We start from the raw sequence: 23,363 nt of genomic DNA on the forward strand, positions 1-23,363 counted from the left end.
CGCACTCGCCAAAGTCGCCGGTGTCTTTCGAACGAGTCGAATAATCTGATGATCGAATAACACCGGGTACACAATATCCCTTTCTCCGGCGCTCCGCGTAAAAGAAAAGGAAATAGATCTATCAGTTCCTCTCGAGCGTTTCGGCCGGTCCCAACGTGGGAGAGCCGTCAGCGAAGAAGAGGAACGCGCTCGAGGACACGCGGCAGGAACAAGTCACAAGTGCCAAGTGTGTGTGCCAATAGGATTATATCGAACTGCCCGCTGCATCACGAAGAGGAAAAGAGGTTTGTGGCCATTTGATACGTGCTAGTCGATATGTGATCAGTGACGCGACTGTCTGATAAACTGTGGTGCGATATGCGTACGTTTCGTTGGACCCAACGATTGCTACGCCCTTTTCTGGCGGTGAAAGTAAGGCCGGTACACGATGGCAGATGAGACAGTGCTCATCGAACAGATGTTTCCTATCGTAATCGCTGAAAACTAGCCGCGATGCCTTTCTCGATGTTGCAATTTTTTTTCCATTTGCGAAAACGGAAGTAAAAGTCGGCATAGTGTTTATTAAATAATTAGCTTCGCGCCGGTGCCCCTTGAAGATTATATCTTCCTCGGATCTTGGAATTTGCTCTCGCGAGCTTAATTATTTAATTTCATCGAGGTGTCTTTGGCGTGGTCGCTGTTGGTGAATGCGCCTCGCCGAAAATTCCTCCCCGACATCCGCGAAACCGCAGCGAACGTCGGCTTCTCTTTGTCGCTGGAGAGAAGAGCGCCGGTAAACGCTTCCTCTTTGACTGCCTCTCTTTCTCTCCCTCTTCTCATCTTCCCCACTCGCGCGCGGTCTCGCGCGAGCACACGTCGAAAAGGCAAAAGGGTATGTGGGGTAGCGAGTCAGTGTGTCAGCGCGTTCTGGCGTCTCTCCTCGCGGAGAGGCGCGTCCTTCCTTCTCCGGCTCTATGTCAGGAATAAGGCCGCGCGTAGGTAGAGGGAGACCATCTGCTATGCGCGACGCGGCGGTTCGTAAAGAGGCGAGAGAAGACGAGACCGCGGCGTCTAAACTCCTCGTTGGGAAACGTCACGCTCGAAGACATCCGCAACGTGTTCGCGCTCGAACGAAATCGATACACACTCGATTAATCCGACAATGAGTAATGAAGCCGGCGGTTAGGCGGTTAGGTAGAAATGTTCATCGCGACGAAGCTGTCGCGACTAAATAAAATTGATTAGCCGCGGGGAAGAGGGAAAGAATCGGGCGATAATTTTCGAAGGATGGCACACGAGGCGATTGAACTTTATCCTCTGATCCCCTTAGCCGTGCAGCAGTCCGTTATGCTTTCTACCAGGTTTCCATAAGTTCCTTTTGTCGCGGCATGATTTTCCGCTTTTCTGGGCGCGATTATGCGATCGCGGCGGGGCTCGTTAGCCGTTGAAATTCAACGCATCGTAATAGTTCCTACGCTCTTAGAAAGACCACCGAGTGCAATTTCGTGCGCTCAGCAGAACGAATCTAGAAATCGCTCGTCGGCCAACGGCCAGCCGTGGGGTAAGAGACACCTCCGCGAATTTTGGCGAACTCTGTTCGAATCTGGCGACGCTTATCTCGAGCGAGAGAAAGACTTAATGCACTGCGAACATTGCGATTGTACTACAACTGTTACAAGGATGGAGTCTATGAATAAAGCTATCGCTCATAATCTATAATATAAATTGTTTTTTTATAACGTAAGAAAATCTGTGTCAGGATTATGTTCGGTTGGCAAAGTTAAATTAATATGCCCTCAATTATGAACGAAACTCTGACACAGATATTTTTTAATTATGTAAAACAACGATTCCTTTATAATTTCGTACGTGATTACATTTTTTATCGTTTTCGAAGACAAGTGATAAAATATATAATTGATCGGATCTAGTGACACCGATCTCGAGAGCGAGAGAAAGAATTGACGTAACATGAGAATTTCAATTATATTAAAATTATTATACCGATTGAGTTGATAAAGTTATCATGTATAAATTAATTTAATTGCCAATTATTATCAATGATTATGAGCATAATTCTAACGCGGATATCTTTAAGTAAAAAAAAATTCTTTTATAATTTCCTAATTTCACGTAATTATACTTTTGATCCTTTTCGAAGGCAAGTGAAATAACTGGCGTTATTCTCAAGTAAGTCAACGTGAATTGTAATTGACTTGTTTGGCAGAGATTGCCATCGCAGCAGTTAGTATGCTACTCGAGTTTAATCATAGTAATGAAGAATTAAATGGCGAGCGTGCATCGCTTTCCCGGCTTCGCCCCGGAGATTCGAAGGAATGATTCGCGAATTATGATGCGTGCAAAAAGAATCTAGCACCGCTATAAATATCTCGATCGCGCGGTTGCGGTTTATCGCGCCGAGCCTTCCCATTCGAGTCACTTTCACGGGAACGCTGAATTTGGCGCACGGCAGTCTCATGGTGTTCCATGTCGCGTCACATTCTTATAGGGTTTCACCTGGCGTGTGTATCTCGCGTATAACGGTACCGCTGTTACGTCACGAGCGCACACCTGTCACGCATGTGGCGAACAAAGGGTTGCACCACACAGCCCGGTAAAATAATAACGCGGAAGGAGGGACCGGCGGGATATCTGATTTCCGTAACGAGAAAATTTGCTCGCTGTAAGACGAGTTTTCTTCGTCGCGGAGAGATACCTACGAGACGAGCACTGCCGTTTTCGACATTTTACTTTTCGCATGTGGGCAAATTAAGCGTCTACGCGCTTAGACCGCGATTCGATCGACCGATTCTATTCTTCTATCATTGAAATTTCCTAGAACGTTCTGTCTTAATATTATGATATCGAGAAGTGATTTGAGACTACGAAATTTTGGCCCTATGTTGAACCGTTAATTCTATTATTTAGTAGGACCTAAAACAATAAAAGAGGTCGAACTGCAAGTACAAAATTTACTCCTTAAAAACTAATAGTGTCGGAAATTTCTATTATACTTTTGCCTTTTTATCATTAAAGTAGGTCCTTTTAAGTAGGAACTAAAGTAAAATTTTAGAATTAAAGATTCAAGGGACGAGTAAAAAAATATAATGTCATCAAAGTAGGTTATTGCTGATCTATGTAGGTGTAAATTATCCTTAGAAGTGTCAAAATAGTACCAAAATGTCGACTCGGGTACGTTTAGAAAGTTATTGAAAATTGGGAGAATCAATTAAAACTGAGGATACGAAAGGAACGAATCGTATAACATTTTGTCAAACGCGCGTGCAGATTAACGATGATTCTGTTATGCAAGAGTGCGGTATTATTGTCGCACACCAATTTGACTCCGCATTAAGTATGCAAACCGCAAAACGCGCGATGTTTGCGGAAGTCTTTTTCTTCACTCGGCTAGACGTGATTATGTAATCAGTTTTCTGATTAGTAAAAGGAAATCAACAGTAATTATGCGTCGCTGATAAGAAACGAGGCCGTGCTTCACCTGATCGCTTTCTCGTGCTTTTCGTGTTATTTCGCGTACATTTATATAACTTATCGCGTCTTTGTCTTTTTGCTCTTTCCGTCACTGTCCTCGTGTCCTCATATTTTGTGATGAAAACTCATTATACGTAATCAGATATAAACGACATGTACATATATACATATTTAACCGCGTAACATGGTATTACCGTTGACATGGTATTACTAGTTCAACCAAAAATGAAAAAAACAGTGTTCCCGACTTACTATGATACTGTGCTGCGCGATATACTTTGCTTATCAATTCTCTGCTTATTAACTCACGAGGAATTGCTTTCTAAAATAAAAAATCTGTTCAGATCTGGATTCCACATCGGCAAACCCCGCCGGCTCTTCGTCGCGTACTTGAAAACAGGATTCTCTTACTGGCGTGCTTACTCGTACATCTTAGATTCCACGTACAAATGTCGTCCTTTCTCTCTCTCTCTCTCTTTCTCCTCCTCTTTCTTTTGAATATCGGACATTGCGTTTGGCTATTCCTCGGACTGTCAGATTGTACGGTTTCTCGAGAGTCACGGGCGCTTATGTCTGTATGCATATGTAAATGCCGGAGTATACGTAAATACCGGATTTTATAGCGCGCGTAAGTAGGCAGTCCTCTCCTTTTCTCTGTGTGAAGATCCTCGTCACACCGGGAGATTTGGGTCTCCGGAACGAGATTCTCTGCTTGTTTGGAATAGATTCTCTCGTCTCGCCTCGACTTACGATTTTCGATAGGACACCACGCCGCCGGTGATTAATTTTCGAGGCCGCTTTCTCTTAATAGCCCGCCTTTCTATCGATATACCTTTCGGGGACATCAGCGAGTTTGTCCGAATTTTCGTTTCGTTGCTCACGTGCATTGTACGCGACGTCCATGACAATCGCGCCCGACTTTCTTCTGATATAATATTAGAAATCTAATATACATGAGACTCATACACGTGAAAAATATGAAATCTTATCCTTTTAAAACGGCTGCCTTGATTATTGACGAAAAACACTTCTTCTAAAAACTTTGGATACAAACAATTTCTTTTGACGAAAAAGTATATATTATGCATAAATATCCTCTTTTAATAAATAGATGATTTAGGATCAAGATTACAAAATTAACATTTTGATTATAGGAGAGAATACGTTCTTAAAAAATCTTTAATATTACAGTTGCTTTTAACAATCAAACCTGTGAAATATTAACATTATTTTATTATGGATGACATGAATAAATGTAATATTTGTTATTACTAGAAACAATAATTTTATCATGAGAAAGCAGTATAAACAATAATTCTAAATGAAATTTTCCTTGTCAAATTGTTGTTAAATTAATTATTTAGGGTTAAGACTTGCAAAACTACATCTGTAATCACATAAATATCCGGGCTGGTCCGGTGGACTCTGAAATGTCGCGTCTCTGATTGAACTTTTCAGTCGAGGAAATTCGGGTAGAAGAATATAATTGGTTAATCGAATTTGGCTTGAATCGTGTGCGACGTAAGGAACCCGACGGGGCAACTATTGCCCGCAAACGGACGATGTAGATTTAGCGGGGCAACGACTAAACTTGTACGAGCCCGTGATAACACGGCGGACGAGTCGTCCAGACCAAATGGTCGAAGAAGCAAAGCGACGCTTCACAGCGACTGGCCGGAGACCGTCTGTGAATTCTGTTTTTTTTTCTCCTCGAACGTTTCGTGGCGAGTCCCGTCGACACTTTTCACGGAGCTTTTAATACGGCGTATTCGGCACGGTTATTTATGGCGCCAATCGAACGCATAAGGGAGTGCGCTCTGACGGAGATAAAAGGCTAACCGGATGTTGAAAAGGGGGGAGAGAATAATCGGGGGGAAAAAATTCGATGAGTGAAGGTAGTCCGCCAAGTCTCCCTCTCAGATAAAAAAACCAAGAGAGGAAACGTCCCTCCCACCGAGCAATTTTCGAACCCCGGTTTAATTTTTCGAAAAAAAGCTGTGAAGCGTAATTTAACTTCGGAGCTTTAGTTCTTCGAAAAGAGCCTGTGTAACATAATCTAACATCAGATAACGTCATTAGATTCCGCCTGCCAAAATTCGACTTGTCATAACGTCTCGCATTCGGAGTTGCGCCAATATCAAGGGAACTTTTCGACAAAGTCAAATTATTCGAACGAATCTGCGTTCTCACTCGTCGCGTTACTATTTGTCTTTTTAATTTGACACGATATTCGATAAATCGTGATGTTGCAGAGTATAAAGTGCTTTTTCGCGGAGACCCCGAATAATCTCCGAAAATACCGAAACGGGATAAAAATGCACGAGGAGATCTGTTTACCGGAAATACTCGCGCCGCACCGTAATCTTCGCGCTCGGGAAATCAAACGTCGGGAAATAGAGGGAAAAAAAGCAAGAGAAGCGTACGCGAAAGAGAACGCGTTCACTCGCACTTTCGCGTATTATCTACCGTATCGTTATCCCTCGGCTACCATAAGCCATTTCCGGATGGACGAGTTAGCACCCATGCGGGTGAGAAATCCAGGTCAGACCCATGCTGTCGGTTAGCTTTCGAGTTTCGTTCTTATCGGTCGTGGCATTACGCAAATGTAGACGGACGCGGTGCTCTCGCGAGGATTTCGAGAAATGAAAACGAAAGCGCGGAACAATGCGAGCGAACGAGCGCGAGTCCGCGGGACGAGCGCACACGCCCGATGTGTATTGACAAGTAATCGATCATTTGTCGAACGAGCCTTCGCTCGATCATTTATCGAACGGTATCGCATCCTTCGATTTCTCTTTTTTTTAAGACGAGACGCGTACCATTGCGTAAATCGCGCGAATCGAGACGAGCCAGGTCTTGACTAGGGAAAATCCGTTTCTGAAGAAGTCGCGACAAACGCGGCGCAAGTCGCTTCCGTATTCCGCGCGAGTATTACTTGAAATCTTGTGCATTGCTCGCGCGGCCCTTTACTGCCGACGCCGGGATATATGACGGCGGTCCGGAAGACGATTCGCGAAATTGGACTTAGGAAAGATCAGCAATCGTTCGTGTGTCGTGACTCAATTCTCAAACGAGTAAGCGTCCCGGTTTCAACGGGGGACTCGTGCGATTTCCTCCGTGCGATTTTTTGAAATTGGAGCCAGAGCTCGCGAGGAGCCAGTTCGTAGTGCGGCGTACACCGCTTCTGGTTTCCATTCGGGATCTCGCGACGTGCGCCGCGATACCGTGTTATTCGAGTCACGAGTCAGGTATCCCAGACGAGCAGCTTCGTCTTCTTCTCTCCATCTCCTCCCGATTTCCCCGTCTCCCGTCGCGACAACGACAACGACGGTTTGCGCCCCGAAAAGTTCCACTGTCTAGGGGAAAAAATTGGATGAAGAAATTCTCGGATCTCCTACACTGCGATGCCGATGGCTCCCTGCGCCGGTCGTTTGCGTCACGCGAATTTGACGGTCCCCGCGAGCGGACGCTCCAAAACTTCACGCGTAATCTTCGCGGTTTTCGCGTTCCGATTATGGCTTACATATGGAAGCGAGCTGCATGCAAAACTTGTTATTGCGAGATTCGAAGTGGTGTAGCGTTGCAGCGAACATCACTTACGTCACTTTCTCGTCACGGCATTTCTAATTTTAACCTTTTCATCGAAAATCTTTTTTTCGGTTTTTAAAATGAAAACTTGAGTCGAGACGCGGATATCACGTCCCGCGCGTGTCTTTCACCTGTGCCGCGAGGTCCCTGCCGCTCTTGGGAGAGAGAAGGAGGGAGGAACGCGAGCGAAAAAAAGAGTAGGAACGATCGGGCGCAATGGTGGGAGCAATGCCGTCGACGCCGGGCCTGTTTGGGCCGTACGTCGTGCTCATGAGGGAGGGCGAGAGGGGCGACGGGGACGAGCGCGATCGAGATCTTCAGTAGGTCACTGGGACGTGGCTCGTGGCCGAGACGAGTGTGGCTCGCACCTTCAGTCGATCCCCGTCGGCCAGGAAAATCACCTCTGGGCCCGTCGAATCCTTGCGGTCGCACACGAGAGCACGACGGTAAAAAGTAAAAGAAAGCGGGAAGAAAAATAAGAAAGGACTCGGAGGGAAGCGAAAAGGCGCGCGGCAGGCCCGATGAGGACCAACTGACGCGAGTTGTTGGAGCCTTCCCGGTTGCGGTCGGTGCACTCGTGGGTTCGTTAAGGGGGAAAAGCAGGTGGTTTTCGCGGGGGGATCGTCCGAGTGATCGCGGGTTTCTTCGGCTAGAACGAGGCGCCCAGGAACCGGAAGGACACGCAACGAGGTGCATCGATTAATGTCCTTCTTCCGCAACACTGGTCCCGAGTGCGTTCCGCATTCCGAAGGGAGCTGTCGTAGTCGCGCGACGTGCATCCGCGTACGTTCGCGAGAGATATTACCCCGACGAGTCGACCCGAGTATTGTTGCACTTGCAAATCCGTTGTCGCGAATGCCAGGATTATGGGATTTTCAATTTTGGATTTCAGCAGACGGACGACGTAAACGTCTCGTGAGATCAAATTAGTTGCTCCTCCTTGCCGTCGGATATTGTGATTACCCAATACTTTGAGAGATTGTAAAGTCTATGATGTGTATGGTGTACTCTCCACGCGGTGTTGCGCGAGTGTAAACTTTGTTTTTAGGCTGAAATAAATTCACCTCTGAAGTTCCGTGTTCCGAGATGTGGGTTAAATATCTATTGCGCAACGTTTTTCGTGCAACAGTTGACAAGTACATGTGCCACTCGCGTGCGACCGGCGATAAAATGCTTTGATCGTGACGCTCTTGCGTTTTTAATCAACAACTTATTTAACCGACATTGCCCATTATGTGTCTCTTGAGTTCATCCATTTTATTTTAACAAATAACGTCGTACCACTGCGAACTCATGTTATCGACGAGTAAACACGAAAAATGTATCCTCTTTGGCTCGATAGATTACACGAGGCTCACGATAATGTAGTTATCAGTTTTTCAGGTTTTCTTTCTTTTTCTTACAGAGAGGACACGCACATAATGGAGAGGACGTGGCGGAATATACGGAAGACGGCCTTTCTCTTATCGCTGCCTTTACTATTGGCCGTGAGTGACGTTACCTTCTCAAAAATTAATCATAGAATTAAATCGCTTTCTTGTAAATTAACAACAATTGTAAATAAGTTGGGCAACATCTTTATAAACCCTACGAAAGTTTCGGCATTTCGACACTCTCTTAGCGCTTATTCTTTCTCTCAGCTTATAAAAAGAAGATAATAAAAAGCTTTTCGAATCTTTAACAGTTGTTAATCAATCATTTACTCACCTTTAATTTCTTCATTTAACCACATTTACTTAATCTCCCCTTTTCTTAATAAGCGAGTAGACACGATAGAGCCCGATATCGACGTATCGCGAATCTATCCCGCAAATAAATCGCACGAATCAATCTCGCGAGAGCACACTGTCAATTTTCTAACTCCGCGAGAGGCCGATCGCCGCATTCCCGTTTACGTGCATCGTGCGATACGCCCGTCCGTAATGCCCCACGGTAGATTTGCATGCCACGGCGATCGACATTGTAATTTCACTGCGCAATAATTCTCAGTTGAACAACGAAGATTACTACTCGCGGTTAGAGCGTATTCTCTCTCTTCTCCAAAGTGACAGACAGGTCGTTAATACGGTAACCGTTATGCCGCGCCGCGCAAAATGGGTGAAGTTATTTACGCACCTGCAGTGTGTACATTGTATCTTTATCTTTTTGTGACATTCGGTGAATTACATACGTTTAGAAATAGAATTACGCGACGCGGTGCCCGGCGTCCCATAATTATTGCCTGCAACACGTCGGCACATCGCTCTCGAAATCGATTAAATCTGTCACGCTGACGCATATACGTCACAGATAATATTAATAATGAATTTTGCCGATAGCAACAATTACGGCAGTTTCCATGGCGACGGCTAATTTTTTCCCCGTATAATCGACTCTTCTTGGAGATATTTATCGAGCTCGCAGGGCGTTCTTCTTTTTATCGAAAACTTTGCTCGGACCCGCTGCTCACCAAGCGTCCTCGAATCTCTTATCGTCTCCATGTTAAAGGACGTTATCGTCCCGCGCACAGAAATTCGCTGATTCGCGAGGGATCTCGCGAGAAATACGGAGACACTTGAGACGGTCGACACTTTGTCGACCGTTAAAAAAAAACTCATGTAACCGTTAAAAAATTCATCCGGTCCCCGGCAAAAAGTGATACTTCATTGATGTTCGGCGTATCTCTGGGACCGCTATGCGACGTGTGCACGTGCCGCTGGCCGAGAATCAACACGACGTTAAGTTAATGCTTAAGAGGAATCACCGTAGCCGCGGGCTCTGCCTGTGCCACATATATAGCCGCGACGCCGTTGCCCCTTCCGAGGCAAAAGTCTGAATGAAGCGACTTGACCGCGTCGTATAATCGGTAAATACGGATACGCTCGCGGGGACGTTCGTTAACGAATGCTGACGATCGTCTGGTGATTGTTTTTGCCTATGTGGGAATTCGATCCACCGCGTGGGAATTGAATTAACGACTTTGCAGAGAGCCCTTGTCAACGATAGGGCAATTGCTTCGTGCGATCGTACCCGTAGTGATTATACACATCGTGTTCATATTTTCACGTGGATCGCGATTTGTTAAAAGGGCAGTACAGACGAGAAAGAATAACGCGAGAAGACGGAGAAATTAGTTCTTTAGAGTGCTCTATTAATATTCTTAAGTTCTTGTTGCGTCTTGCGGTTTTCATTTTTATGGAACTTCTTCTTTACGCGTTGCTCCCGAAGAGATTGATTTTGCGGAACGTATTAACATTGTATCGCTTTGATAGTTTAATCAATACGTGCTAAATGCGACATATATTTAATGTTTAAAACGAAGCTAAAAGAAATCTCTGCACTCGTTTTATTTCGTGGCCACGGAGATCAAATCTCTCGTGCTCGTTTCGTTCACTTGTGTTATTTACCCGCATTATATGCAGCCGTTCCCGACAACGAGACACCGTAAAGAGGGACGAGATGTGTTGAGCGTAACGACGATTTAACATAATAACTGATGGGAGAAAAGACGGTGAGAAACCAAATGAGAGTCGCGTCGCGAGAAACTAGCGCGTACGGCCGTCCAATTTGTAATTGGGTTCGATATTTCGAGATTTATCGAAGAAACGAGCAAACGGAGACGCGCGGTGAGCCGCGTCGGGCGCACCGCGGGTGTGTGCGCACGCTATAATTTACGTGTTTCCTTTCGCGCAGCAGCGTGACAGCGGAATACGGCGATATAATAACGCCGAATGTGCGGCCGCCGCGCCGGACGGCGGAAGATAAAGTAGGAGGAAATGCGCGCATCCACATTTACGCCTCGTGTACCTGTTATACCCCTGCCGTGCGTGTTCCTCTGTGTGCACGCTACACACTCTAACCGCTGACTACATAGCCGAGCCGTCGAACCGAAGATAGTAGGTCACTGCGCCGGACGCAATGCCCTCTTTCAACTATACTCTCTAGACGGTACTCTCTCTTCTTCTGTTTCCCGCTATCTTCACTTCTTCTTCTTCTTCCTCTCTCTTCATCGTTCATCAGCTACCTGCCTCGTCCTCCCACCTCTCTCCTCTTCTCACGCTTTTTCTTTTACCTCCATCATCTCCCTCGTCTCTCTCGTTCCTTCTGCCACTATTTATTTCCCTCTCTTTCTTCATTCCGAATAATGCGGTGTTGTGGGTAACAAGTTTTATATCGTTCGCATCAAACGATCGGTAACATTGCTAGCTTTCTTGAATACTTGCCAAGGGTATTCGAAAAATCTCGTGTGGCTGCTTCGATTCGAATCCGTTTGCGTTACGTGTATTGCATATTCAGTTCGAACGCATCGAATTCTATGGTTTAAATCTTTTATCTACTTGTCAATTATTAACTCGTAAAGTGGATTTGAAGTACATACAAACGCGACGATCTATTCATAATTCTCCCTAATTAATTAGTCAAATTTTTTATATTGAAAAATAGACAAATCTTAATATTGATTAAAAAAATTTTTAGACCTTTATTACCGAAACGTTTATATTTTTTTCTGCCCCAAAACTAATTTTATTAATGATTAACGCATAATCGATTTCATTAGTTTCGAACGAAAGTGATTCTTTCTATCGCTGTGAGTCGGGCGACAAACCCTTTACAGTTTCGATGGGATTTTAAAAATCAATCTTCAAAGACACCGTCACTTTCACTATGAAGGACCTTCGAACAAGGCCGCGGAATTTTCTACGTCCCAGAATGAAACTAATGCATCTCTTTATCTCCATATTCTACAGTCCGCGCGACGGGTCTTTTAATAACGCTGTAAATCTGGTTTCTCAAGGTTCTTATTTTCTCTAATGCTGTGTGCAATATAAGATAGAAAGCAATTCAAAACAGATGTGCTGAATCATATTGCCAGGTGTAGAAACTAATATGAGATTGGCGTACAATTATAGCTGCGTTATTTCCAAAGAAGATGAATAGAAGCGAATGAAAATCGCATATTTATAATCCTTATTTATTTTACTAACTTTAATTATTTCATTTATTTACGACGTTTTTTATATTTTCTAAATACGAGAATGCGGGAGTGTAACACGGGAGTATGACGAAACTATATAGATGAAAGATATGTGGTTGAAAAATAATGGAATAAAAATAATAGGGATAAGTGATTGCTCCGCCTTTTAAGCAGCTAATATGCATGATTTAGCATTGAAAGTTTTCTTAGACGTTGTCAAACCGCCGTTGTCACAAGCCGTAATAAACGGGAATGAAGCATTCCCTGTATTTGCGATTCTTAACAGCGTGCAATCTTGTACGACCGCAGAGCTTCTCATTGCACTTGTTCCGGCAGCCAGCTTAGCAATCTTGCAATTTGAAATCGTTACTTGCCATGTCGTTTCAACCTAACCATCGATGACGATTCTGCAATCGCGAGATACCGCTTCGCATTGTACTTAATAATTTTCATTGCATGCGCTCAACGAGATAATACTATTAGCTTCGCGACGAAAGATTCTCCGCAGATACTGTAATATACACCATTTTCGTTTTATAGAAATATTGTAAACTATACGAGATAAAGCTTTGATCTCTTCTTCGTTTTCTCTGTTCATGAGACACATATTTTTTTATTTATCTAGCACGTTTGTGGTGTGATAAAGTTCTAGATTTGTAAATCTACATCCTAACTGTTATATATTATAACATTTCTTTGCTTTCTACTTAAGTATAGAATACGCTTTTTATGATGCTATAACTAATGATTGTAAATAACAGACGTCCGCTGGGTCTCTTAAAATCCTATCATTAACTTTACTACATTAATATTACTGTTGATTTCTCTTTTCTGTCTTATAATCGCTGAACGATCGTACTTCAAAGACTTCAATGGCGATACTTAAATTATGAAGCAATAGTTTTTAGTTGAAAACAAATTTTAATTGCACGCTAATTTGCCTATCAAAATTAATTTTTTTTAACTCCTACTTCCCTCGTATGACCATTTGATTGCTTTTTTTTCATGTCAGCAACGCAGAATTCTGCGATTTATTGTTGTTTGTATCTGGGAATTGAACAAATGTTAAAACTAAATATTTATTGAGCCTAGATAAAGGCACCAAAAGAATTGCAATAAATAGCGCAATTTTAATTGGGTCATATTGAAAAAGTAGCAGCTGAAAACAGAAAAAGCCGCGTTCGCATTGTACTGTGAATTATTCGTCAAAATTGCACTTAAAAATTTGCGTTTTAATACAATTATACGCCGGCCTTTAATTAACAATTATATCACCGTCTTCGGGCGGAAAGGAGTTATTATTTTTTATCGTCGACGTATGCAAAAATTTGAGAATATTGTATAAATAAATCTGTTCCACGATTATTTAATCACGATACTTTCTTGTCACGGCAAGGCCCGCGAGAACTTCCTATCAATCTACCGTGGCGCGTTATCCCACGGAGTTGCGTAGGATTACGTTGAATCAGCATCTACGGAGTAAAATTTTAATCATGCGAAGAGGAGTCATCGACACGCGAATGAACGTTGCGGGGATTAAGCGTGGATAAAAGTTAGCGCCGGAGTTGCGTGATTGCTCGTCACCGTCGTCGAATTCGCCGCGCGGCCCCGTGACGTTCCGCGCACTTGATGTATCGCCGTTTCATAGTGCCGGCCGCACACAGCGCCGGTGTTCCTCTTTAATTAAAATCCCGGCCGACGAGTTTTATTCCGCGAAAGTGCACGCCCGCCGCGGTTCTCAGCCTGGTTCGCACGCGCGCTTTTGTGCGCCATGTATTGCCGCGGCATTAATCGCCTGCTCTTAATTAGATCGCGCGATTCATCATCGTTTTCCCGCGCTCGCGATACCTCGAAAAAAACGTTGACGATTTAGGTTTCAGGATTACCTAAAGCGGCTAATCTGTAAGTTAAATCTGCGTGGAGCGTTGGAATGCAATTTACTTGGCACTATGCAGGCCTTTCGTTTCCGTGAAGCACCGTTACTGTAAAAATTAATCAGATAAGAAGCGCACAGTCGGCAACGTTGTTGTCTTCGATCTCTAAAATTGATCTTTTCGCGTGCCGATTGTCCAAGTTTTCTTCGACTCCCCTCGTCGAAAGTAAATTCTCGATTTAACACAAGAGAAACAATCCGCGGAAATAATTCACAGTCTACCGATTTATAAATCGACAACTGTAAATGCAGGTAATATTAGCACCTTGAACTAGAGCGATCAATGTCTTTCATTTTACTTGTATAAAGATAAGTGTTCCATATATATCATATTCTATCTTCTACCTCTCTAAGCCACTGGCGCGGTCGTTCCAGTTTTATATTATCGTTCACGCATCACTGCTATATTACATATATAATTATTTATTAAATATTCAATTTTTGGTGCTAATTCGTAACTAAGTCACGGTTAACGGGAATTACTGATTGGCGAAGTTGCGCTTAGAGCGCAATTAGATCTCGCCTTGCAAATGCGCAATCGAGACGAATCGTTACGTGGCCAGATGAAAACGCGGTTATATCATTTTGCGAGACGCGAGTCGACGCCGCGGAATTTTTCGCGATTGCCTCGCGACTTGAATGCCCGACGCCGAGCGTTCCGCATAATAGCCTTATCGAAACGTATGCGACATGTCGGTACCGCCGTCCACGTTGACTGACCCGGCCTACTTTTTCGCCACCATATACAGGCGAAGAGACATCGCTCGTGTTACGACTCGGAAGTTTCTCCCCGTGAAAATTTGTTATCTTACTTTTGATACCGGGCCGTGTCGAAAGCACACCACGTGGACCCGCAGAATCGCTATGCTTTCTAAACGAGAGAAAATCACCCAAGTTGCCAGTACCGCGTACCGCCCGTGGATCGGATTCTTTTCGTAATTAGGATGTCTTCTGGCAGAAATGAGTCATTTTGATTGTGCCCTGCATCGTGCACCGATCGCATCTTTTGCTTGTGTCTCTTTAAAATGTTATGTACCTGTTACTCTCCTATCCGTACGTTATCAGTCAATCAAGAAAATGTTAAAATCAATTACTATAATATCATCTTGAGATACGCGATAATGCAGATTAATAAGACGTGTGAAATTGATGGCCGAATTTAAAAAACGGGCATCTAACATTTTTGTCTTGAAAGTTGACAGCCGGGCGCTTTCGTGCATGCAACGTGAAGGAGATAAAAATACCGTCAGCGTAAAATATCGGACACCGGTATCCGCCGTAGCACTCAACCTATTAAACGGCACAGCCAATGGCGCTATTGCGCAAAATGCGCGCGATTAAAGCGGAACCTCTGGAATTGGCGCGAACGGACGCGAGTCGTCGCATCCGTGACAATTAAGACGCTCGTTCTGCACACGCGATTCGGTGAAAGTATGCTGTCCAATTGCGAACAATTTGTCGTCTGGCGGATGACAATGGAAAAGTGAAATCATTCTCATGTCTTCTGCTGCGACAACGGCATGTCCTTCGACCGTGGCGCGTCGCGTTTAAGAAAAAGCAACATAAATTTCAACCAATTCGAATTGCCTGTGAAATTATATAAAATTACGATATTCGAATTATGGTGTTTGCACGAAGAACGTGAAGTATCTGAATCGCTCTTTTTCATCCCTCACTCAATTTCATTTTAATTTTTGCAATAAGACAAAACTGGAAATTTTTATTCATTAAGATATCGTAGCATTTAATATGTGAAGCTCTTTTTATACATTGCGGTGGTACTGTTCCTCTATTTTAAATAGGTTGTTTTAAACTTACATAAACCGAGAAGCGAAGAATACTTCTTCTCAAGATTAACGATTTATCGTGAAAACTGGGTTTCGCATTAAGGTTAACGATTTCTTGTGAAAGGTATTTTTCGGTAAATTCTAGGATCGTCGCGTCTCGCGAAATTTGCAATTGTATTTCTAAACCTATTTATATACTTGAGCAGATTAATAGAACACAAGAAAGCGTAGTAAAATGAAAAATAGAATAAAATTTTGATAAAGTAAGAATAACGCGGGAGATAGCAAGTAGACGTATACGCTGCGAGATTCACGGACTAATTGGCTCGCCCCGACCTATGCATGATTAAGGTACGTGCTGGAAATTCGGCGGACCGGCAGAATGAGAAAGAGAGAGAGAAAACCGCTAAGTTAACTTCGTGCGATCGTAGCGGACCGTGATTTTGATTACACGCACCGGCCGCTTCCGCGCCGTACTTTTCTATCCAGAAAGTCCGTGAACCTGATCAAGGTACAGGTGCAAGTAGAACAAGAAAGCGGACAGGTATACGTACGCCATCGACCTGCCCAGCTTACAACCTCGCGCGCTGCGGTGATCGTGAATCGCCACTGTCATCCGGCTGTCGCGACCGCTACCATCGCGACGTAATGCCTCCCGCTCATTTCTCTCCCCTTATTATCACACGGAAAAACCGGCTAAGGCAAAAATAACTAAAATTAAAATGTTGCTGTATAAATAGTAGGGGCATCTACATTGTTTTGTGTCGCAACATTCACTAAGTTTACTGCACAAAACGCATATAGTTGTCTCCACTACTTATCATACCAATGTGAGTATGACAACCACAGATATAGCTGTCCCAAATATTACTATTTATTGGGGTTGTTCCAACCCTAATCAGACATTGTGGTAAATATATCGTCGGTCTCTCCGTGCAGCGTTCTCCAAATTATACAGTACGCGCGGGGATAACTGCCTCGATTTTTCAAGGAAGTCACGGTCGTTTCATCGAGTGTAAAAGATAAAAGGGCTATCTCTCCATTTCAAGATCAGACGCCTTGAACAATTTTATAGCGATTCTTTCAGGTCATAACAATATATTGCCTCGGAGCATAATTGTAGGAACTATATCTATAAATGTCCCCATTTCGATAATTATCGAATACCACCGATGGCTTACGATTTCCAAGAAACGAGCAGGATATTTGACAAAACCATTAATATTAATTAATTTATGTAAAATTCATAATTCATTATTATTATAACCTATCAATATGTAAATTAATCAATTAATTTATGTTAATGAATTAATGTATACACACAAATCAATGATCAATCACCGGTTGTTTAGAAATTAACGATCGTTGATAAGACTTATGCGCTCTAGTTTCCGACCACGTATGCGTAAACGCGAACGTTTGGCTTCCGTAATTACCTCATAATGGAAATTGCTGCAATTGGCATACGACGAGGTCTAGTTTTAACACAGTTGTCTCTCCGAATATACTGCACTTCCCGCACGGCTCTATCTTTTCCTATTTTTACACAATGAAATGCGATACCTTGTTAGCGCGCCCCTATATCTGAGATACCTGTTTACGAATTTACAGTCATTGTCTTTTCGTCATTACATTAATTGTACGTTTACTCAATCGTTAACGCGCATGAGATTCGTGCCACGGAATCAAATGCACTCGATGTTAACGTAGGTATTAAGTTAATGACGAAGCAATGTGTTTAGAGTTGCGTGTCAAATTGGGGAAAGCATGGAAGAATACGATAGATGCGCTGCTACGAGTATAAATCGTATTTAGAACGATCTCCCGGCGGAAGTGAAGACATTGGTCTCGGTACGCAGATTCCCGTAATTACCCCCCTGCAATTCTGCCAAATCAGAATACAAAATTGCCCGAGGGAGTCGGCCGGCTCGTCGCCCGACCTTCCGAACGTGAGCCTGTATTCGATTCGACGAATGTTCCTTTGGCTAACAGTACACGCGTTTTCGGTCACGTTTTTTTCGTCAGCATATTTTCAAGCATTATTAATGTACGGTATCTGTGCCGGCACAAAGGCATCTACAACGATTCACATTTCGCAAGGGACTAAAACTCATACGTTGATTATAGCATGCCGTTAGAAAAGAGATCATTTTTGCTAAACAAGTTGGAAGAATTAATATGGATAAATCAAAATAACACGCGCGCGCACACAAAGTATTGGCGAAAACGTCGTAAAATGAACTTAAAATATTTCAAATTGTACAATCTGTTCTCTTTTGACATATTTCACTTAATCTAATTTATAATTTAAATGTGAGTTTAAGTGTTCAACTTATAAGTTAAAAGTCTCGCTAGAATTTATCTTTACGCGTATTTGCCTATCCCGAAAGGAAATAAATGGTTCGTAAAAGAGAAAGGGGAAAGAAGAATGTAGCGAAGAGTCTATTTGTTCTCGTGCATCTTCTCGTCTTCGATGCAGTAGCGAACCTCAAGGGTGTAGAATTCGAAAGTGCTTTTCTCAAGGATACGGCCCGAGATTTTACGGAACTTCGAGTGTCGTAAATCGTGTTCGATTGGCGTTGTGTGAAAGGTCGCAACGATCGATGACATTCGTGGAAATTTTAATACAGCCTCGCTTCCATCGGGACGAAGAGTGTGACGACGAGAGGGTGGCCGCAAAGAGAAACGTGCTCGCGTCATTTGTAAATCCAGAAAGGCCAAAGCGTGTCCGGTAGAAGTATGTCGCTTGCGAGGCGTCGTCGAAAGAAACGAGTCGAGATGGACGGAGAAGACATTGAGGAAGACAGCGAATCGTTGCTTTTTGTCACGTTCACGCGTTGCGCGGCTCGGTTAAAACTTTAGTGGGATCCCCGTTATAAGAACCGCATGACTGTTTCGAAACGCGCGTACGTGCAAGGTCTCGGAAAGGGCACGTGTTTCATGTAAATCGCCGGCACCCTTGTTGCAATGCAGCCGAAGAGTCTTGAAACTTGCGACACATCGCATTCACGTTACTCTGTTCGTATACTTAACGCGCAAATTGAAAAAGTTTCGTTCAAACAATCATGCCTGTATCCTAATGTAAAGTTTGCCAAGAAAATAAATGCGATCGTTTTCGCATTTATAATTAATCGCTCCCGCACATTAATTCTTATATCCAGCTTCTTGTCTGTATTTACGTCGCTTGCATTCATACCTTGGATTTCTATTCTGAATTTTAAACGTGTATCGATCGTACGCGTGATAAATCTTTTCCTTTGAATCTGTTTTCGAGACACGCTTCTGTTATCAGGGTGTACGGAGTGAAGCACCGTTGGTTGACAGCAGCGCGTTGCCTTTGGAACACAGATCTGTCTATGGAGCTCCGGCTCAGTACGGGCCACCGGCCGCCAACGAGGAGAATTGGCCGTTGGCGTCACCCGACACCCCGCAGATCAAGCACCTGCAGGTGCAGTGCGAGAAGACACACATGCGGGTGAACATTGAATTCGATCGACCGTTCTACGGTATGATCTTCAGCAAGGGCTTCTACTCGGATCCGCACTGCGTCCATCTGAAACCCGGCACCGGCCATTTGAGCGCGACCTTCGAAATTTTCCTCAACTCGTGCGGCATGAGCTCGTCGGCGAATCACAACGTGGCTGCCTACGGCGCCCCGACGCCGTCCGGCAGCTACGTGGAAAATACAATCATCGTGCAATACGATCCGTACGTGCAGGAGGTGTGGGACCAGGCGAGGAAGCTGCGTTGTACTTGGTACGACTTCTACGAGAAGGCGGTCACCTTCAGGCCATTCCAGGTCGACATGCTGCACGCCGTCACCGCCAACTTCCTCGGCGACAACTTGCAGTGTTGGATGCAGATACAGGTCGGCAGAGGTCCCTGGGCCAGCGAGGTGTCCGGCATCGTCAAGATCGGTCAGACCATGACGATGGTGCTGGCTATCAAGGACGACGAGAATAAGTTCGACATGCTGGTGAGGAATTGCGTCGCTCACGACGGCAAGAGGGCGCCAATTCAGTTGGTCGATCAATATGGTTGCGTGGTCAGGCCGAAGATAATGTCCAGGTGAGTTCCAGCGTTATTTCATGTCGCTGGTGATCGATTACACGTTCTTCCCAATGAAGAAGGCTACAAAGTCACGTTTCTTCCGCAGGTTCCAAAAGATCAAGAACTTCGGGCCGAGCGCGTCGGTCGTTAGCTTCGCCTACTTCCAGGCCTTCAAGTTCCCTGACAGCATGAACGTCCACTTCCAGTGCGTGATTCAAGTCTGCCGGTACAATTGTCCCGAGCCCAAGTGTGGACATCCTGGTCTCGAGTACGGCGCACCTGTCGGTGGTGGCATTACTCACGAATACGGCGCACCGGTCTCGCAAGGTCTTTCTTCGGAGTACGGTGCCCCGCCTGTGCCCGAATATGGCGTACCGCCGGCTTATCCTGATCCGCGACATCCCAGCGGACCGGCCGGAGCGTACAGGTGAGAAAACGAACGAGCGCTAACATATAATTAGCGAAGAAAAATTTTCTATAAAGTCTGTTACAATCTTGACACTTGTTTCACGCTAAAGAAAGTCTGCTGGATTCCATTCAGATTTTTTGCTGAGAGATTATAATATTTCTCTGAAGAGGATATTTTTTTTATCTTACTTAAAGATATATATATATATAATTCAAGATATTCTCAGGATTTGCTTTACTTCCATGCATGTTTCATGGAGATATTTTCTGGATATCTTGTACGAGGCTAATTGACTCATTATAAAATTGAGATTGTTTAGTAGCAGAGACATAAATTGTTGCAAAACAGAAAATATAAATTAATTTCTGGCCGCAGCGAGCCGAATCCGGACGTGGTTCCGGCGCCACAAGCGCAGACCTCGTCCTCCTCGCCCAGCTCGACGCCGGGTGACGCTACGGCCAGCAGCTCATCCCAAAGTCCCCAGGATAATATCCACCTCCCGCCGCCTCCTTTGCCCGGCCATTCGGCGGCGTACCAGACTGTAAAGCGAAAAGGAACGGCTGGCACGGAGGAGCTTGAGGGTAATCTGGCTATCCTCGGAGGTCGACCGAGATCGGTCGAAGGTTTCCCGGCTGAGCTCAGAGGCGCTAGGAGGCGGAGGCACGACGAGCCGCACGAGCTCGAAGACGATGATAGCGTAAGTGTTCTAAACAGTTCCCTGCTTGTCGATCGACGTCGTTTCGACAAATCATTTCTCACTGGGTTTCTTTATTTTCACATCTTTATCGGTACGCGTTAAAAATAAGAATGACGAGGGATATTAATAGAGTGTCTACATTTTTTTGAGAGATGCTTTAAAGAATGTACGATACCATTTCTTGCCGAGACTCGAGATATTTGCCGAGCTATCGACGTAAGCCGTCAACTTTCTCAATTTACGACGAGCGATGTAGCTCGTCGCGAATACATTATCAATGACGCGTTCCACGGTACCGTTCAGTATCCTACTATGACGCGAATTCTCCGGTGTTACAACGGTTACCCTCGATTTTCAGAATATCTATCATACGGTGACCCTGTTCTCCACCCACGTGTACAAACGAGCGGCGCAGGAGATGACGGACGTCAACACCTCGAGGGTCATCCAGGTGGTCGCGCCGGGCGACGTCAACTTCGCGCTCGGCACAAACAACTCCAGCAACGACACCACCGTGGTCATACAGAACTCCAGCGCGTCCTCCGACCCGGAGACGATCTGCATGAGCCTGCCAGGCTTCGTGGGCGGCTTGGTGATGCTGCTGCTGGTCGTCGTCGTGGCCTCCCTCGTCGCGGCCTTCCTCTTCGTCAGGGTGCGCGCCGTGGACCGCAAGAACGCCGCGATAGGCGGCAACAGCTTCGTTCATCCGGTGTACGCGACCGAGAATTGCAGCGTGCCGAACCCGGAGTTCGTCAAAGTCGCCAACTGAAGAGGCGTGTACGGTGCGCAAAATCAAAAAGACTCGCCGCAGAAGAGAAGGTAGAGATCCCCCCTCCGGAGGATCGTCGACCTCGACGACGGGCGAAATGCTTCGGGACCGACGCTATCTCATTCGAAACGAAACTCGTGACACGACCACACGTCGGAGATTCTCCTCGTCGAAAGTCGCGCAACCACGTTTCTCTCCTCTCTCTCTCTCTCTTTCTCTCACCTCTTTCATCGTGCTAGCCGGTAGCTTCGTGTCTAGTCTAGTCGCGTCAATCCGCGCTCGTCGAATCGAGAGAGACAACGACTAGAGATCGATATCGATTGAGAGGGCGCGAATTCGTTCCAATGACGAAGGACGAGGGGGATCTTCGAGTAGAGCGTGTAAATAAGAGGCCCGGAAGACACGAGCGAGTGGCGAGGAAGTGGCGAAACGGAGGGGAGAGGAAGGTAAACGGGGGGGAAAAGGAGCCACTGACGCGTGTTCCACCGATCGTCCACCGGTCGGAATCAGCTTTTTTTTTCTACCAAATCATCGCGATCGATGGAGCGCGCGCCACAGTGATGAATATCGCGAGTCGATCTCCGTTGACGCTTCGTGATCACCGCGGCAATCGTTACCGCGTAGCAATCAACGTAATTTCCACGTCACGACGATTACTCGGCGGTCCGGCCGACGACAGCTCGGTATCAGGGAGCGAGAGATCGATCGCGCAATCGCCAGAGTAGTCTCTAAGGAGGGCATTGTAAATAAGCCGCGCAGGTAGTCAGACGGCCCTTCGGGACCCGCTTCAGGTCTCGCGTCTCTCCGATCACCGTGTGTACGCGCTATTATTTATACACGCATCGTATACTTGAACGAGTGTTTCTTCTCATCGCCTTCGTTGTACCTCATCGCGTTTCCGCCGTGCCCTATCGCGCTGGCGACCTCCGCGGAGAACCGCGGAGCGCGAGCTCGCGTCGCGACGCTCGACGTCATACGCCGACGTCGACGGCGGTGCTCGGTGGTACCGTTATTTCGCGTTCTTAAGTCTCAAGCGGTTCACCGAGCGTTCCCGGTAAACATGTTTGTCCCGAAATTGGGCTGCGGAGTCGTCTAAACGCGACCGCTCGTCCTCTGAAAGTTTAATTTAGGGCGGGAAATCGACCGTGGGACGAGGAGCCCTCGCTAAGCCGCTTAAGATGCAACGAGAAGACTCTATTTATTATATCTCCCTCTCTATCCCCTTTTCTAACTCTGCATCCTGATCGACCTAACTTAATTTATTGATCAAAATTGTACGACTTATTACCCTTTCTCTACTTCGCTTAGTACTTAGGATATCCGTCGAGGAATATTCCCGGAATTTGGGAATATGTTTTACGTATGTGTTTTAAGCACACACACACACACACACACACACACACATGCATTAATACATGCATACATACAGAAACGTTCACACAGATCGACACATACATGTACACGCGAAACGTATGAAATTACACATGCAATGCGCGAAATGTGTTGTATACGTTATTATACCAGCGCGAAAAATGTATCCACAAAACATCCGTTACAATTAATTGTTTGAGAATTATTTTAATTACATGATCATTTTTATTTATATAAATCTGCGCGTTCCGCTTTTTCTTGACCATTCTTCCCACGTTTGAAACAGTAAGTGAAAAGTATCAAAGTTCCAGAGTACTTTGTATTTGTCTCTTCA

At 45.0% G+C, this 23,363-nt stretch overlaps 1 protein-coding gene across 1 annotated transcript; it reads left to right on the plus strand.

Annotated features, from left to right (window-relative positions):
• On the plus strand, positions 1 to 23,363 carry LOC105569947. The gene is made up of 6 exons (XM_012026824.1): positions 1 to 284; positions 8,465 to 8,546; positions 19,026 to 19,801; positions 19,890 to 20,210; positions 20,568 to 20,889; positions 21,248 to 23,363. Exons 2-6 carry the CDS (start codon positions 8,481 to 8,483, stop codon positions 21,656 to 21,658), a joined length of 1,896 nt encoding a protein of 631 aa, XP_011882214.1. The 5' UTR covers positions 1 to 284; positions 8,465 to 8,480; the 3' UTR covers positions 21,659 to 23,363.

This window comes from Vollenhovia emeryi, unplaced genomic scaffold (genome assembly GCF_000949405.1).
Source record: "Vollenhovia emeryi isolate VEMERY1.0 unplaced genomic scaffold, V.emery_V1.0 DF939122.1, whole genome shotgun sequence".
NCBI classification, from domain to species: Eukaryota; Metazoa; Arthropoda; class Insecta; order Hymenoptera; family Formicidae; genus Vollenhovia; species Vollenhovia emeryi.